The sequence below is a fragment of the Haliotis asinina genome, chromosome 5, assembly GCF_037392515.1.
Source record: "Haliotis asinina isolate JCU_RB_2024 chromosome 5, JCU_Hal_asi_v2, whole genome shotgun sequence".
NCBI lineage: Eukaryota > Metazoa > Mollusca > Gastropoda > Lepetellida > Haliotidae > Haliotis > Haliotis asinina.
Window position 1 is genome coordinate 8552524 of NC_090284.1, and position 17725 is coordinate 8570248.

General features: G+C 39.4%; 1 protein-coding gene across 2 annotated transcripts in view; it reads right to left on the reverse strand.

The window, feature by feature from the left end:
- Nucleotides 1–27: 27 nt before the first annotated feature.
- The window catches only part of LOC137283666 (A disintegrin and metalloproteinase with thrombospondin motifs 3-like), a 47221-nt gene continuing 29523 nt past the window's right edge, over nt 28–17725 (reverse strand). The window contains exons 8-24 of one of the 2 annotated variants that reach the window (XM_067815300.1): nt 15576–15681; nt 15045–15188; nt 14504–14639; nt 13198–13209; nt 12539–12649; nt 11450–11592; nt 10871–10934; nt 9699–9804; nt 8387–8520; nt 7396–7516; nt 7119–7205; nt 6488–6651; nt 4767–4905; nt 3525–3657; nt 2855–3074; nt 2514–2646; nt 28–1940 (exon numbers count right to left, since the gene is read on the reverse strand). In XM_067815300.1, coding sequence (XP_067671401.1) covers nt 1708–1940; nt 2514–2646; nt 2855–3074; nt 3525–3657; nt 4767–4905; nt 6488–6651; nt 7119–7205; nt 7396–7516; nt 8387–8520; nt 9699–9804; nt 10871–10934; nt 11450–11592; nt 12539–12649; nt 13198–13209; nt 14504–14639; nt 15045–15188; nt 15576–15681 — 2186 coding nt within the window. In that variant the 3' untranslated portion in view covers nt 28–1707. Of the gene's footprint in view, nt 1941–2513; nt 2647–2854; nt 3075–3524; nt 3658–4766; nt 4906–6487; nt 6652–7118; nt 7206–7395; nt 7517–8386; nt 8521–9698; nt 9805–10870; nt 10935–11449; nt 11593–12538; nt 12664–13197; nt 13210–14499; nt 14640–15044; nt 15189–15575; nt 15682–17725 lie in introns of both variants that reach the window. The other variant, XM_067815301.1, reaches the window with a different exon arrangement.

Here is a 17725-nt window from a genome sequence, read left to right on the forward strand (position 1 = left end):
TACGTAATCCGAAAATAACAAAGGACGTTTCTCTTCAAAACAATTTAATAAATGGTACGTAAACTACCTGAAAACGACACATTAAATCAAAAGAACTAAACTGGGAATTTTAGAAAACTGTCAACGTTAATTCAGGCAAGCTTTAAGTGTAACAAGAGAGTAATGAGCTGTTTTCTTTCTGGTGTAAGAGTATCAGTTTACAAGTCTGAAATACTGACATGCCTCCACCATCACACCAAGTATCAGCTGTGACAATATCTGATGTCAATATGATAATGATTATGTTCACAGCATGCTCTATTTACTGCCGTTTACAATTATCAGCAAATAGCAAGATGTAGTTCCCTTAAACTGGTACCTTGTCTCACATATGCAAAACATTTCTACAAAGGCCAATGCTTCACATCAAACGTACATGTGTGTACAGTGTACACGTGTTTCGGATATAGGGACTCTTGAAGACACTTAACCCTGGTCTGGAAACATCATGTAATGAGTTCGACTGTCAACACAGTACCAGGGCATGTATAAAGTTGTATTAGAAACATCATTGACAAAACTCTACAGGGCAAAACGTCAGTGCTAAATGGGAAAGTGCCATTTGACAATATCACATAACAATGCAAAAACATGCAGAACACTATAAACACAAACGTTCAACGTTATAAGTAACAACATAAACAATTTGACAATCAAAACATTTTGACCAATATGTTTGAAAACAGCGTGAACACTGTATTATATATATCATATGTTTTTATGTTACATATTCATTTCACTGAAATGTGCGCTTAGACGAGAGCCGATCTCACCAGTCTAGAAAGACAAACACGTGTACATATTAATGTGCATAATGTACATTATATAATAATATTACATACAGGTTCATGTCCCTCAAGACAGATCACCGAACATGCGTGTATCAATGAGAAGACTATGATTGCAGCACCTTGTAAACCATATAACCGGTATAATTCACACTATAATTCACACGTTAATACATTTGAGCACCAGTATAGGCAAATCATGACTAACACTTGGGGTATTCCCTACAAAATGTTATGAAGGAAGTAACTTTTTCAGGCATCAGGAACCTTTTCCTCTACTCATTATAATATTGTTTAAAGGTGATTGTTTTTACTCTTGTAAAAAATATCGAAAAGGAAATATTTCAAAAGTAATCGGTTAAATAATCACAATTGTCTGAATTAAGTAAGCATAATTTCAAGCTCGTTACAAAATAGTTTCACAATGTTGATTCATATTGGGTAAGCTCGAGTTGTTCAGCAAGCCATTGCCAATCACATCAACTGTGTAAATGTCCTCAAACACAACTGAACCAGCACCAATGTCATTGTGTTTATCTTTGGCATGCTTTTTTGTAAATCCCCTGATTCGAAAAAAGATGACTCGTATTGTCAAATATAACTTTTGTTAGAATACAAAATCTACGAACAAGCATCTCATGTGTAAGTGGGGCGTGTGCATTTGACAATATGTTGCTGCACGTTTACAATGTATAGATACTAGCACCAGTTATCAGCACGTGGAATACCACATAATGACGAAGCATATTTGAGCTTGGAGCTTCATCAACTGCACTGTTCTAAAGCTTATCGGATGTTAATAAGCCAAATCACAGCTTTCTTTGAACATACATATACGTAATTCAAATATATTATTTTCATTACACGAATACGTATATTTCTAGTTGTATTTTAAAATATGATTTTCACGGCGTTTTGCCTTCAATCTCCTTTTAATCCTAAGCTTTCTCCTCTGCCTGACCATGCGGGTGTGGCGTCTGTACGCGGCCCCTGTGCCCTTGAAACAAGACAAGCAGCACATTTTCCTGAAGCCAGCAAACCGGCATTTCTTCACCGATGCGTACTTGCAGAATGAGTATTTATCCTTCTTACATGACGGCGGTGGCTCAGGAACTGAAAAGATAGTAGGACCAGCTTAAGTGATTCAAAGAAAAAATAATTTGCGTTTCAATATAGATAAGTGATTACGTAAAGAAGACATGGAGATACGTCGGTATATGTTGTGAGGTACATGCAAACGAAACTCTCCAGACATCCTTCATGCGAGCAATGTTCTGATGTTACAACGAATATGATACTGTTCTGACATTGGATGGCACCATATATGTTCTGTGGTGTTAACAAACAGGAGCATAAATGCCTCTTGTTTTCTTTAAAGATTCACGTAGTTCGTGATGACGCCCGACGGTGATCGAGTTACATTCATGGGCCAGTTTGTTCTTCCGAAGAGTAGTTGCGGTTTTTTCTTTAAGTAGGTGTTGTGTCCACTTTGTACTTACCGTACAAATAAGACCCACTAGTGTAAGAGATAAAATATGAATGCTGTATGCGTAATTGTATTCACTCAACGTCATCGAATGCAGCAGGACTTGAGTTCGAGTTTCAGATCCTGGCTAACCAACTGACAACCAATATTCTACATGTATTTCATCCTGTTGTCTATCTATTCCTTCCTTCCCGACTCACAGCATGGGCCTTTGCTACATATCTTCTCTGCAGTAGGTATATCCTCGTCACAAACGTCGTCCTCACTCCAGTCGTAGAGGTCTCCGCACCACACCTCTCGCTGCTGCATCCCCATCCCGCAGGTCTTGGAACACTATGGTGGAAAACAAGCCATGTAGTAATGCCCTTACACTCTACTGACTTGAATTGAGACGTTCAACACCAACACAGCACATTGATAGTCACAACAATTCGGACTGTTCGAGATACGATGGGTTTTCTATTTAAAAGCACCTGGGGAAAGTCAGAATGTCTGTTAGTAACAACCACTGTGTTAGTAATTATCTATGGTAATGTCGTACTTCACTCCACTCTCCGACACTCCAGTTTAGTATGCACGGGAATCGGTTACACTCCACCGTCTCGTTAGGCGGCGCCACCTTCTCGCAAAAGTGATGTGGGACGTATTCAGTTGTAGCATTTGGGTAATTCCTCTCACAGCCGTACATCTGTAATTTGTAGCCACGGTCTCCGCACGAGGCAGAGCAGTCGGAGAAGTTGTTGAACATCGCCCAGATGTACCTGGTGTGGGACACTAATACAGCTTATTACCATGTGGAGGGAGTTGTTTCAGAAAACCTACTTTTGATTTCCATCTATCTACTTAAGGACTTTACATGTGGTAGTGTCATTCATAATATTTTATTATGGATACAAACAGGTCGCTCTAAATGTATTTTCTATAAACCAGGGTTATTCAAGCATACAACTCGCTTTTCTACGATATGATGACTGAGAGTCATGAGGTGAAAATATACACATTCCAACGAGGAGAAAAACACTGTTTATTACCACATTTTGCTGACAGATGTGCTCGGTATATCATCATATTTAGCACTACTTTCAAGTGGACATCGAGCATCCCTTTGCAAGGTATAGACCAAACATGACCAACATGTAATGACGTCAAACAAACGACACAAATACCATTGCTCGGTGATGGCGATGAAGTCGTTAAGGTGATGAAGTTACCGTATTTGGTCACATGACTCCCTGTGGCACGTGGCCTGGTCTTGTCGTGGTAAATCTAGGAAGCTGCACATTTCGTCATTCAGTCTCTCGTCCGTGTTCTTGTCGAAGCAGCCGTGCATGATGGTCTGCACCCCTGCCATCATCCACACATATGATATACAACTCACAAAATATAAACTCGTCAACTTTTAACTACGACATTAACCATATATAAATAAATGTAACTACATGAGTAGAAACAATGAGTGTATATATTTCGTTACATTTACCATCTACGTCGGTCATCTTGCTGGAGTAAAGTGATACAGGACTAACAAACAGATGCATCTCCCTATCGGCTCAACTGTGTACGACCCGTAAAGGTCCGGGGTAGAAAATATCTTCAGCAACCCATGCTTGCTGTAAAAGGCGACTCAGCTTGTCGTAAAAGCGACTAACGGGATCGGGTTTGGGTTCACCATCTTGGTTGGCACATGTCATCGGTTCCCAATCGCTCAGATCGATGTTCATGTTGTTGATCACTGGATTTTCTGGTCCAGATTCAATTATTTACAGACCGCCGCTATATAGTTGGCAAAGTGCGACGTAACACTAAACTCACTCAGTCACTCAACTGTGTAGAAGGATGAACACCAAATCAAAATCAGGTTGAACTCAAGAAATATCAATATAATAGCATCTGTTTCAACATTCCTCAAAGAATTTTGAAATTAGACGTTATGATATGTAAGATATATTTCCACGTGACTATGCAATGTGAAGAAACCAACAACTGTACTACAGGTCATATAGTTTGAAATACTGAATAAACTTCTACCTGATACGCGTCTAAAATGTGTATCACTTCGGCAGCGTGTGACGGAAAACCATGGTTATAATTATTATAGTATTATCGTTATCCTTACTGCAACGGATATTTCCTGTTGATATTGCGTCGTACTGAACATTAGTGAACCTTTCCCGGACAAACTAGCATGTTTGAAACCGATGTCCAACAACATATATATTTAAATGCAAGGATTATATAATTTAAGTATCACTTGCAGCGTGTCATACCCTTAACGTTATTGTATATCTAGGAAGGATATTTTTCCCTTGTCCTTCTGTTGTGAGATCATTCTACGACAGACACACATAAACTATGAAAGAATTCAATATTGACATTTACTTCACGTGTATATTTTACTCTTTTAATTTATATACGAGTATAAAACTGAACGTGAGAATATAAATATACTGTACCTGTGCCACAGGTTACAGAACACTCCGACCATTTCGTAAATTTCCATTTATACTTAGTTTTCTCCAACGTGTGATCGTCTTTATTGACTGTGTAAGCGTAGGTGACGGAGGCAGGTGCGAGGTGTCCGGCTGGAAACAGCTGCAACCACACTGCTACATTACATAGATAATGGCTTCAGTGAAGAACAAACGTGGCCGCCTTTAGGAAGTTCTCTACGATATGCCTAAATATTTACCGTAAAGTCAACTGGAGCAATGGCATTAGTGCAGAAGATTAACATCTTTTAATGGTCTTCTTTATGTGAGCATGAAGCATTGTGTAAATATGTAGCACATAAGTTTCAGCTTTTCATATGAACTGTAAAAATCATAAGAATGTTCCATTTATTCGTTACTGGTGTAATTCAAAGTAACATTTCCTTGTTTCTCATCACCTGAGACATACAGTGTGTGTTTCTTGATAAGTGTGCTAAATACAAAAGCTATTTGAGTTTTCGAATAATTTTGATCTTGGCGCACGTGTTATTTAGTCTCTATTTGATCAAAGAGAACGGTGAAGTATCACTGGAGAAGGCCTACCAGCCAATATGACCAAAGGGATGAGAAACAAGAAAACACTTTCATTACCAAAATTGACTCATTATACGCAGGAAAGCGCATAAGAAATAATATACTGTCAATATAGACATGCATATGTATTCTATTGCTATTGGTTTACGCTAATTAAATAGAGCAAAGGATCGATGGTACGGTTAGATACCGTAGATATGCAGGAGACAGCAAGAGTATATAGATATACTAGTGACAGAACCTAAATAACTACATGTGAGACCTTTCATCAAAGGTACCCATGTTACCAAGGAACAAGACCAGGCACCAAGCAGAGAACCAGAGTTAGCAAGAGAGTGAGCATATGTGTAGTATATTAACGTACGCTGAAGAAATGGTAACTTGAGAGAGTAAGGCAGATCTTGAAGACATAAGGAGACGTTACGATAGATACATTGCCTCAGCATAATGGAGCATAATGCGAGCCATGACCGAATACTGACTAGAAGCCTCTATTGGCATAAGAAAGCTGCAGACAAGACGAATGTTAAGCCAAAAGAGAATCTACAGCAACTACTACGTGACATAAGAATGTTTTCCAGATATTTAGGGGTCAAATTGAGAAAAACCTGGTGACGCTAGCCTCCCTATCATAACTGAAATTACTCATCAAAATAGGACTGCTACCCTTGTGATGAATTGGTTACCACCTTTTCGATGAACGCCATACACCGGAACTCTTCACTGGGTCTGAACCATCTGTACAGTTCTACATTGTCTACATTCAGAATACCCTATCATATGATAAGCTATATCCATTAATCTCCTTGGACGTATTCTACTTATGATTATACAAGTCACCTCTACGACAGTAATATTCCACCGTACATATGTTAGACATTATCATCTTAAAATGTGAATTTGTATGATCAACAACCTTGCTTATCGAGAACAACATATCACCTATTGCCTTAATCCCTGGAACATATCATATGACAAACATTATGCACACGTAGCCTTAACATCTCCCTTGTTCCTTCCTCATCCACAAGATGGCTTCCATGAGTGCCTGCTTCATTCATCTCTCAAACATTAACCGACAGACCTAACCGAAAGACGTATCCATCTGTATGACGAATCTCCTATTTCCGAAAACATGGCAACCAACTGACCATAATCTCCAAGTTTTTCTTCAAAGGCCCTCTGGAAACCAGACTTTCGTATGTTTGTCCCCTTGCGTATGTGAAGAACGCTCCCTCAGCCACGAGCTGTTTGGAGCCCTCCTGCTTCCCGTTGCCGTTCATGTAGTAGTCGCCCCGTGATGGGTCCTTCATTGCTGCAACAGCAGATGATGAACTAAGGGAAAATATTCGGCTAGCATTACACTTTTCAAACTCAGAACCAATCAGCATTCATAGGTGTAATGGCTTCAAACTTAACCTGTTTCCAAAAAAGGTTGTAATATCTTATGATATAACTTAAATGACATTAGGCCAAAATGGGTGATAAAATACTGAGCTGGTGCATGTGATTAAGAGCGACAAAAACGTGATATTTGTGGAATGCATACAACTTCATACGTGAGGATGAAGACTTTCATGGATAGACAACTTCTTTAATGCATTGGATGCGACGTTTCGGTGTAGATTCTTAAACCGCTATCGAGCAAAAGATGCAAAACATATGCACAAGGAGAAACAACTTCATACGGGGATTGTCACTTTAGTAGGCGTTCAAAACGTTTATTGTCGATGGCCATAAGGTGCGTTGGTGCAATCAGATTACAATATGATGGTTGATTACCCAGGAAATGCGGCGACTCTTCTGTCTTGGTTATTTCCACATTGCGGGCTCCGTGGGGAAGGAATACGACTTGTTCATATTCATCTTCTGAAAGTCCATATATATTTGACATGTGTAAGTAGCAGTATTATGGATCAAAGCAGCCAGTACCAAAGTACCATGGCACGTTGTGGGTTCTGTATTTCCTTTCCCGAGAAGGTAAGTGTGTTATGGTTGATTTATTCACACGCTTTACATTCGAGTTCTCTAAATTGAACGCTAGGTAATGCAGTGTCACCTTTAGAAGGTCTTCTGAGGAACTCTCCTGTCACGGTTTTACAGAAGGAGTTATCTCCACCACAAACACCGCAGCTGTCACTCTTCTTGGTTGAATTCATCACACCGTCACACCCTACATCCTGTGTTGGAATGTAAATAACACAGATGATCCTAATTACATACGTATCAGTGTTCGCGGTAGGTTTTGTAAGAGTGTGTGAAGAAATGGAATTATATAATATTATGTATTTTTATTTCAATCCGGAATCATTTAAAATGTCTTGTTTTTAAGGTAGTTTTGAAATTAAGCACACCAGAATCTATGCGTCCAAAACACAAACACAAAAACAAAAATGATTTTGCGTGTTATTATTAATTTCGTCGCGTGAAAAATGCAGATTTCTGCGTTAACGCGAACACTGCGTATGTGAATTTACACACATCATAATGAGTTTGAGACTGAACTTTCACTACTCTAAGTCAATCAATCGTTGTGATCAAAGTTCTTGAATTTCTTTGAAAGGTATTTAGTGGTAGCTAGGATAGCTGGCCACGTAGGCGGCTCGGGTTTCATTCTCAAATTTATAAAATCTAGTTAAGATCTGCCATGATGGTGAATAATGCCCACCGAACACTCATTCTGACAGTATTTTTAAACCTTCTTTCTTTAGACTAATGCTGCTCAAGCAGAGTTTTACGACTTAACCAACGTCACATAAACCCCTTTCACCCACTCCCTCAGCCACAGTGACGACAGGGCAGATCTACTTTCATCAACGTGTGTGTCCACTTACACATGTATGGCTTTATATCCACAACGGATGACGTGAAAATATTAAAATATGAAAATGTTAACTATTGCCTTCATACTTTCTTTTAATGTCTGGAAAGCTTTAGTATAGAGTACATATTGACGTGTTTTGACAAAATATATTTTCAAAGGGCATGTTGTTACGCTGATCTCGCGTAACGTGTGGCCACAACCATTGAGTACAAAAGGTAATACTCACAAAACATTTTCCCTGTATGCAGATACTGAAGTCGTTGTCGTATGTACATGGAGTACCGTCTTCGGTGTCGATGTCGATGGTGACGACCTCTCCAGTCCTGTCCGACTTACACGTTTGTCTACACCAGTCCTCCTCTGGAAGTGGACCACATGTGAACTTTTCCGTCAATCAGAGAGGCAACAAATCATTTCATAAAAATTATTTACTGAACTTCAAACTTATCTGATCCAAGTGCACATCTCCTATGGGTTGTTTTCTGATCCAGTTCAACATATTAAGCCTTAACACCTCTGTTAGCCATATAAACATTCAGACAGTGTTTTCTTCTCGTTTCAGCTAGCATTGGACAGTTGCAAATGCCTAAGCTTGTGAATACTCAGTTCTGTACATTCCCGTAGAAGTCTGCACCTGTGGTACACGAGTTGTAAGAGCATATGGACATGTAGTTCAATCAGCTGATGAAACTATCTGTCAGGGGAATAAATAAATACATATAAATACATATCCTTACGGCACGTGTTTTTAGCGAAAACAGTAATATTGTGATTTATTGTTAAACTTGCCGGTTCATGCAAATTACTTCAGCTGAGTGATAGCATTGATGTAGCTAACACGACACCTACACATATCTGTCTTACCTAATAAGTACTCTCACACGAAAGCACAACATTTCAGTGATGTTAGGTCGCTTGTTGCACACGGTACCAGAAATCAAGGCCCTTCATATTCTATAAATATAATTTAATATGCTACATTATCTAGCATTACTATGATCCTCATAATATATTACTATGAGTAACTGTTGTGGGTGACGCACTACGTGTGTATAGTCTTCCCCAATATTCTTTCCCCAGACGACATACGTCCATGTGAAGAACTACAGGAAACCACATGCTGTACATAGAATCCGATTTTTGTCCACTGTGTGTTTGTGTAGCGGTCGTAGAGTGGTTTACAATCATCACCAGATTTTATTATTATAGTGTGAGTTCCTGAAATACATAACATATGTTGTAATTCAACAATTACAAATGCTGTGGAAATTTAGACCTGATCTCAGCATTTCACAATTTCTCGTGTGTTGCAGTATATAGCCTTATAAGTAGTCCTCGTGATGTCAGTGATCATGTTTCTATGTTCGCTAGATGTATCATCGGAATTGTTTGAGTGTAAAAAGCAAATATGTAATTTGAGTTAGGAATATGACGATGGTTTCATGTTTGAGGAATGTATCCCAAAAGAAGGAGGCAGATCCAGGAGAGAACGCTTCCATTACACAGAAGCAGGAGGACACAAGACTGTCCTGACGTACTGTTTTTGGCTGGGAAGGGCTTCCAGGTGTGTCTTCCGGGCCTTATGTTCATCTCCTCCCATACTTCACATTCTCCAGCTCGGATGTCGGTGTACGTGGAACACTTCTGTCAAAACAATTTTGCCAGTTATCTCATGGCGTGCAGTTACAGGGCCCTAGACCATACCCTGGAGATTTGTTTCATCACATGAAAAAACACCTTGTGCATGTATTTCATGAATATGATAAGTCACTTTATCATCTCATTTGAAATATGTCCTCGCAGCACAACGATCTACTATCGTAATATTCAATATTAAATATATTCTATTGCACGCTCTCCAGTTTTCTTTTATGGACGTTTTTAACCACCACCGTCACGCGAGGTCTTACATTTCAAGTTAATTGCATTATGTTAATAAACAAATCCTCCCTGTAACTTTCACCAACCGCAGTCCGAGGATCTCACAGGATGGGGACATAAAATATATCTTAAAATCTCAGTAGGTAATCAATACAAGGATAAATGCCTCAACTCTTGTTGTGAACAAGTTGAATAGATATTCAGTTACGTCACAGCTTGTCAACCAATGGACAAGATGACTTACACCGATACTTCAGTGGGAGAAAGCAACATGGACAGATCATAATTTTGTCGAGTTTTGCGGTATGGTCCATCCGTGGCTCCTTTGCTTTTTGGGTTTGGTTCGGCTTCTTGTTTAGCACCGCATTCAACAATATTCCAGCTATATGGCGGCGGTCAGTAAATATTCGAGTCTGGACCAGACAATCTAGTGATCAACTTCATGAGCATCGATCTACGCTGTTGGGATACAATGACATGTGTCAACCAAGTCAGCGAGTCTGACCATCCGATGCCGATAGTCACCTCTAACGACAAGCCTAGTTTACGGAAGAGCAGTTTTAACCCGTTCTTCATGGGTGTCTCGTTTATCTTCATTCCATACAAACATCGGGTGTATAGTATATCGGACATGAACACATACATCCTAATATAAATGCATGTCGTGGTCACCGAATCTAATACACTAGATTACATTATTTTCAAAGCATACACGTGCCCGCACGGTTATGACAGGACAAGACGAGCCTTGATGAAAGATTGTTGATATGTGAACAGTGAACGATGCAGTCATTCAGCTCTGCTAAGTGGGAAGGCCTTGGCATTCTACCTCATTTAAGCATGTCCCCATTTCGTCCTTTCCGCCCTCACAGTCCCGACCTCCATATTTAGGTCTGCAAACATATATGTACACAACTGTACATTACTGACAACACACACCAACAGTGGGATCACTGGTAAACAGGCACATAACTAATACCTATATGTGCAAATACCTATTAACATAATCAAGGCATGTGATTAGCCGATTTGTTTCCGAAGGATTGCCTAAAGCAGAAATACACAAAGCCCGGAAACAACCATTTAGGAATATGATGACAAACAAGATATGGTTCATATAAAAATATGAGTGTGTGAATATATCCGGTTTAAAGTCCCCTTGAAATGTATTTCAGCAAGATCACTGCTTCAACTTGGTATAAGCGGAAACCCAGAAGTCATGAAGGTCTTTGGAAGTGTAACATTTTGGCTAAATCCACAACAAATGATTGGTTCTGACAAACCCCGATACACAATCTGAGTAAATGAAGTTTCAGACAAAGCGCACGAAAGCGCCTCACAAACCTAAGTCATCCGTGTTAATGATTAAAAACTTAACAGATTACGCCGTGGGTAGTGCTGTTCTCACCTTGGGTTGTCACATGTCCGACTACGGTACCGAAGTCCCACGCCACATTCTGCAGAACACGGCGTCCACGACGACCAGTATCCCCACCGACCATGCACTGGAGACTGGTTGCCAACGTACTCACACCGACCGTTCAAACATTGCTGTGGTCATAGCAAATAGATTATTATACACACAATATATACACCGACCGTTCACCCATTGCTGCGGTCAAGCCGGTAGGTCATTATATTGACAATATATGCTCACGCATTAGAAAGTCAAGATTTTTATCGAAACAGGAAACAAACTCGGAACCCTTAGTTGAGTATTTTGACATATAGCGAAGCCCGCTGGTGTTATCAATATTTTCTGTTGCGATTTGGAAGGCCAGAGTAAAATCACATCAACAGAAGAAACGCACCATACCAAACCACATACAGGTATCATGCACACACTTCTCGTGAAATCGAACATGAACGAATAGTCTCCATCAGCTGGGTCTATCACTCCTTGTTCAACAATGCAACGTTTAACTCAACTTGAAAAAAATACGCGTCCCTCCAAAACGTGGCTCGTCATTTCGACGTAAACTTGACCGCGGTTTTCAGCATCAACACAACGCTAAAACAGGCCGATGGCTTTCCTGCTCGCCCTAGTGTCACCAGCCCTCGATAAGATCGGCGCATTTCCGGTCAACACCAGTTAAATGCTTTCTTGTATTTCCTCTATTTAATTTTGAAAAATGGCATATTATTTACACTTGACGTGAGTTACTTTTGCGTGTGAGTATATTATGACGGTTGTAACGACAAGGTATTATGCAATATGTACACCTGGCATAGTGAAACATTCAATTGTTCCCTAGTACATAAATAGGATATAGAATTCACGTTCCCGTACAAATAAGTCTAGACATAGTATATAATGCTTATTGTTAAGAGCCAGTTACAAAACTTGACTGTTTGGGTGTTTTTGCCATCGTCTCACGACATTGTCCCTCGTGATCAGCATGAACGGTTTGTTGCAAATATATTTTACCAAAGCTCAAATGATGTAGGTACAACATATCTAGAACATTTACTTGTCACAAAAACACCTATCACGTACCTTGTCCCTCCCGCAGGGCGTTCCCGGAGCTGGCGGTCCCCTCTTTGTCCGGCACAGATGAGGTCGGCGGTAGTCGCCGCACCAGAGCATGTTGCAAGAGTCAGAGTAAAACTGCAGAAAATCCACTAAGGGTAAGGCAAGTGCCATACCCCACACACGGACATGGTTAAAGTCAGTAAAAACAAAGATAGGGGTTATCACACAAAAGAGACAATTCACAAGAGTTCAATGGAAATTTACGTACGTTTACAGACACTGGGGTGTAAATATACGATGCAAGCGTTTATTATAACAAACAACAAAACACACACATGTGTGACCTTTTATTGAGTATATAATACAATCACTGAACAATTAGAATGTGTAACAATGTTGAGGAAGGGAGTCAGGCAACGTTGCAAAGAAGGAGCAGAAAAAGATAAGAAGAGAGAAAGAGCTTTTCGCACTAGATATATTTAAGACAAGGAAGATTTCTAACTTAGATTCTTTGTCGTTTAAGAACTTGTTGCTGTGTCTTTAAAGTTATATGAATAATTATATTTATGTGTATATTTTAAGTTTCATTTGCCATGCAGGGATAAAGCAAGAACAGTGAACACTTGCACCACATTCAAAACGTGAGTAACAAGGTGACAAGGGAGAACAGGTAAAGAACATACCGAATTATATTCCTGTAGAAGAAAAGAAGACAGATATTGAGAAATACAGGAATGAAAGTACAGCAGAATGTTAGTCATTGCAAATACACGCTGCAAATCTGCCACAACATCAATAGAACTGCTCTCCAAACATCAGGCTGCACTGCATAGTTAGAGAATAGTTAACATCTAGTCAAGAGCCAGTCTCTGTCTTCATCATTTCACAACTAGAAACACAAAGCCATTTCTTGTCTATGATGTCTTAATGATTGACGTACTTTTTTGCAATAGTAGCTAGTAGTATTCGTAAGAAATTCGAAGATCAGATTTAATTATTATCAATTAAATGCATATTTCATATTAATAATTATACCGATTAGAGTGACGTTCAAAGACATGTGGGCTTAGACGACTCACATATTTGCTGCTTTCAGATTAGTGGCTGGAAGAAATTGATATTTCAAGAAAACATAAAGCACATAATCTAAAATGATTATCATATCAGAAGTTGGTGAGTAACAGTACATGCACGATATCTTAGTGACGACATGTTAATTAGGATGAGACGTTTCAGTAATAGAAACGTTTTAAGAAAGAGTGACATTAATCTGAGCACCCCTTAAGGAAAGAAATGTTTTGCTAGAATTTCAACAAACACATAGGTCATTTCTAGTGACTGAACACTATATGGCTTGAATAACAGGCTAAACTGATGAAGACAGAGATTGACACACACCTCGCGTTAAGGTTTCGCCTCCGATGATAAGTATCAAAGACACAAAGGTTTGTATACCAGAGTAGGGAGTAGCACCGGAGAAGCCACAAACAATACCCTCTTATGCAGTCCAAGGTGACCCATATTGCAAAGACAATATGCACATGCGCAGTTTGTTAGAGAAAGGGACCTTCATGACAGTTGGTGTTTACCTTATTCATTTTAGCAACCGTTACATTTTGGCACACATTATGTGTAAAAATGGATTGGACTTAGTCTGTGAGTTGTCGAGAGCAAGCAGTATTCATGTTTTGTTTGGTAATATTAGTCAACTCGACATTAACCATTTACAACATTTTAGGGATTCAACTTTTCAAAGATTGCATAAGACATAAATAGTCACAGCATCAACCCTGAAGGCATGCTTTCGAGTGGGGACAGAAACAGAAAATACCACATTCCACACAATTTCAAATGTTATTGATTCATAGTAAAGTAACGATTAAACAGAGAACATGGATGTTTCACAAATGAACATGATCTGAGACGTTTAACAAGGGTCACAAAAGGTGTTACATTTGATTTCGATGAACGCCAAAGACATTTACTTACAGCTCGACAAACTGAAAACTGTTCTCCGAACTCCAGAATGCACTGTTCATTTAGCGACCAGTTCTTTCCTATAGCTGCAGGTAATTCTGGCAGACCTTCCAGTTCATAGGGATCATCAAATAGGCAGTAAAGAGAGCTGACAGATAAAAGCATAAGTTCATAGCACCATCAGCATCTGGTTAGGCAGGGGTATATTAATGAATTCCCTTACAACCATGCGAGATTGAATTCCTTAAGTTAAATTAAGCGTTTCCAAATTTTACCGTCGTCGCTGGCTGACTTGACACTGTTGATTCTAGATACACAAAACACATGTGGGTGTCTTGAAGCGTGGATGACACACATTGTCTGAACTCTGCCTTAAAGTACACATTCGCTTTTTCATGATACCTCTATACAACCATACAAGTTATTGCCGTAAATTTACATATAGCTAATAGACACAAAGACACGTGCATTAACCATCTGAACGTTTCTGAATGAACTGTGGTAGGGGTGCAATACTATCATTTGGTCAGTTGAGACTTGTCTCAATGCTTACTTAACTAGTGACTTCATCCTTTCTTGGCTGCAGATTGACCACCAATAGTGGTTCAGCTTGGACTCCACAAGAGTCGCCATTATGGCTGTTCGGTACTCGCGCCCATGGCAACGGTTGCCATGGCCATCATGGAATAAACCAAACCTAGAAGTAGTTTCAATGAAGTCATTCATATTTCATTTAGAAACATGTTTCTCTTTGTTATAAGCACCTTCAAATACACGGTTTCTGGTCCATACTGTTGAGCTCGTAAAGATGTTAAAATCATCAGACCAAATACAAAAAAGTAGCGCTTTAGATACGATGTTTAAAATGACAATTCTATGCACAAATACGTCTTAATAATTATGTTCTGAAAATGTAACCAAACTGTGGAAATAAAAACATATATACAAGAATACAAAAAGTGCACATTGCCATACAAACATGTTGTCCTGAAAATATTTCAAATACCACAACAACTATATGTTTACTTAAAATAGTACAGAAGTTTACAGTGTAGAAGGACAACACCAGTATATCATTACTCACACGTGTGCCATCTCATGGGCTATGATAAATGCCGAAGTAAATCCTTCATCCTTAATAGCAGCACAACTACGTATCGGGTTACAGAGACCGGTGATAGGAGCGTAACCTGAAACAAGAATTCAACAGTTTTAACAATATGAATACCAATATTTACTAGAACGTCTAGATCCCAAACTGATTATCATGTATAAAACATGAGCGGACAATGTTCACAGCCAGCATCCGAGAAACTGATGTGGTGGTGTAGTTTATAGTTTGCTATTTTAAACATGATGTGCTACAAGTGTACAGAAGCTATAACATCTTTCAAAGATGAGATGACCAACACCATTTATATGTATCAATATCGACTGAAGGAACATAAGAGATGATTAAGCAAAACTAGTACTATTGAGTCTAGACTCGGACAATGCTGAGCTGCTGGATCTGAACGAACTGCTGCATGATGCTGAGTTTCGTGTCTGGGCCAAGTCATTCTTTGTTGGTTGGTTGGTTGTTTTATAAAGGCGTTGTCTGACATATTTCAGATACAAGAAATCGAGTCTGGACCAAGCAATCCAGTGACTGACATCATAAACCTCGATGTACACAAATGGGATTCGGCGACATGATTCATCCAAGTCAGTGATCCTGTTATTCGCCTCTTACGGCAAGCATGGCTTGAACACCAGGCTCTTCACAGGCTACAACTCATGTACATCTTGATCTTTTCAGGGCGTAACCAGTATGGTGATCCCGAACACTCTATTCTGTTCATTCAATATTAATTGCTTCTTCCGACAAGCATTGTCAACTGGTGACTGAAGACTAATGTTACAAAGGATTTTTATGGATGTGCATATTATTCACAATAATCAATTATACATTTTGCATAATTCCATTTGAGGGATTTCTCTTTATTTTGCATTCATTGCGTCCATACAGCATTTAGCAACAGGGACCAGTGCAGTTTATTTGCAGCCTTCATTAATTCAAAATATTAAAATTCGAATTTCTTCAGAAAGGTAAAGAAAGAAGGTATGTGATCCTATATTCAGCTGTAGTTCTTTCTAAAGAATGATTCCACACTTTTTTACATTTGATTTTAATAAGCATGAAAGGTAAGCACACAGGTGTTATACCAGTGCGGATTCAAGACCAGATTGTTTTCAGTTTATGAGAGACAAGCAGACAGACTGGGTCATCTGGCTGGGTTTATAGCGTGTCATCGTATCAAAACAACACGGGTCGGTGCTCCGGGTCGGCCGCGAATTTTCTCATGATATCAACCACTGGATCATGTCCAGATATGATTATTAGAAGTCACCTTGACATTGCTGGAGTACTGTGGAGTGGGTTGTGAAACACCCAACCTAATAATATGTATGTCAGAATAACCTGACACGTGTTTCCACCTCTTCATAACAGATGTTGCACTCCCGGTAGGTGTAGGATGTCTGAGCGCGCAGTGCACATACCTGTCTGGGTCTCGTCTAGGTCTTCTAACAACCCACTTAAAAGGAAAGGATGCACTGTATAACTGATAAAACTTACCGAATCGTACTGTTAAATGTAGTTGAGTTAAGTTGTATACATCAAAATAAGCCGTTGGTATAATAAGGCCACATGTCCTTAGGAGCACAGCCTTAGGAGAACGGGAAGCAGTACTGAGTCTACACTGTGCCGCATGTGGTCTCACCTTAGGCTAGCGAATTTGTTGCTGTCCACCCAGCATTAAAGCTGGGTACCTGGTATGATACGATGGGAGTCTGAATTTGAACCTCGAGTGCCAGACAGGCGACCAGTTGTATTTTTTACAGGGACAGTTCTGTACTTGTTGACCAGGGGTAGTATGTCAGAGGTTTGAGCGTGTATAAATGGACTATCATTATTATACAAGACTTCGGTTATGAACACACTGGAGCTGAACTTCTATCATATATGGATGTGCTTTACATTCATATTAATCTTTTGACAGTTGCATTGCTGCTCACTCTGTGATACTAGTGAAATGTTTCACTGGCATGTACATGAAAGAATTGGCGAATTCTAAAAGCACGACTGGGATCCTAACAAACTAAGAATAACAATCAGGTGAGAGGATCCTGGATAGATACTCAATACGTCACACCAGGCTTACACAACAGGGCCACCAAAGTTTCTCTCTTTTG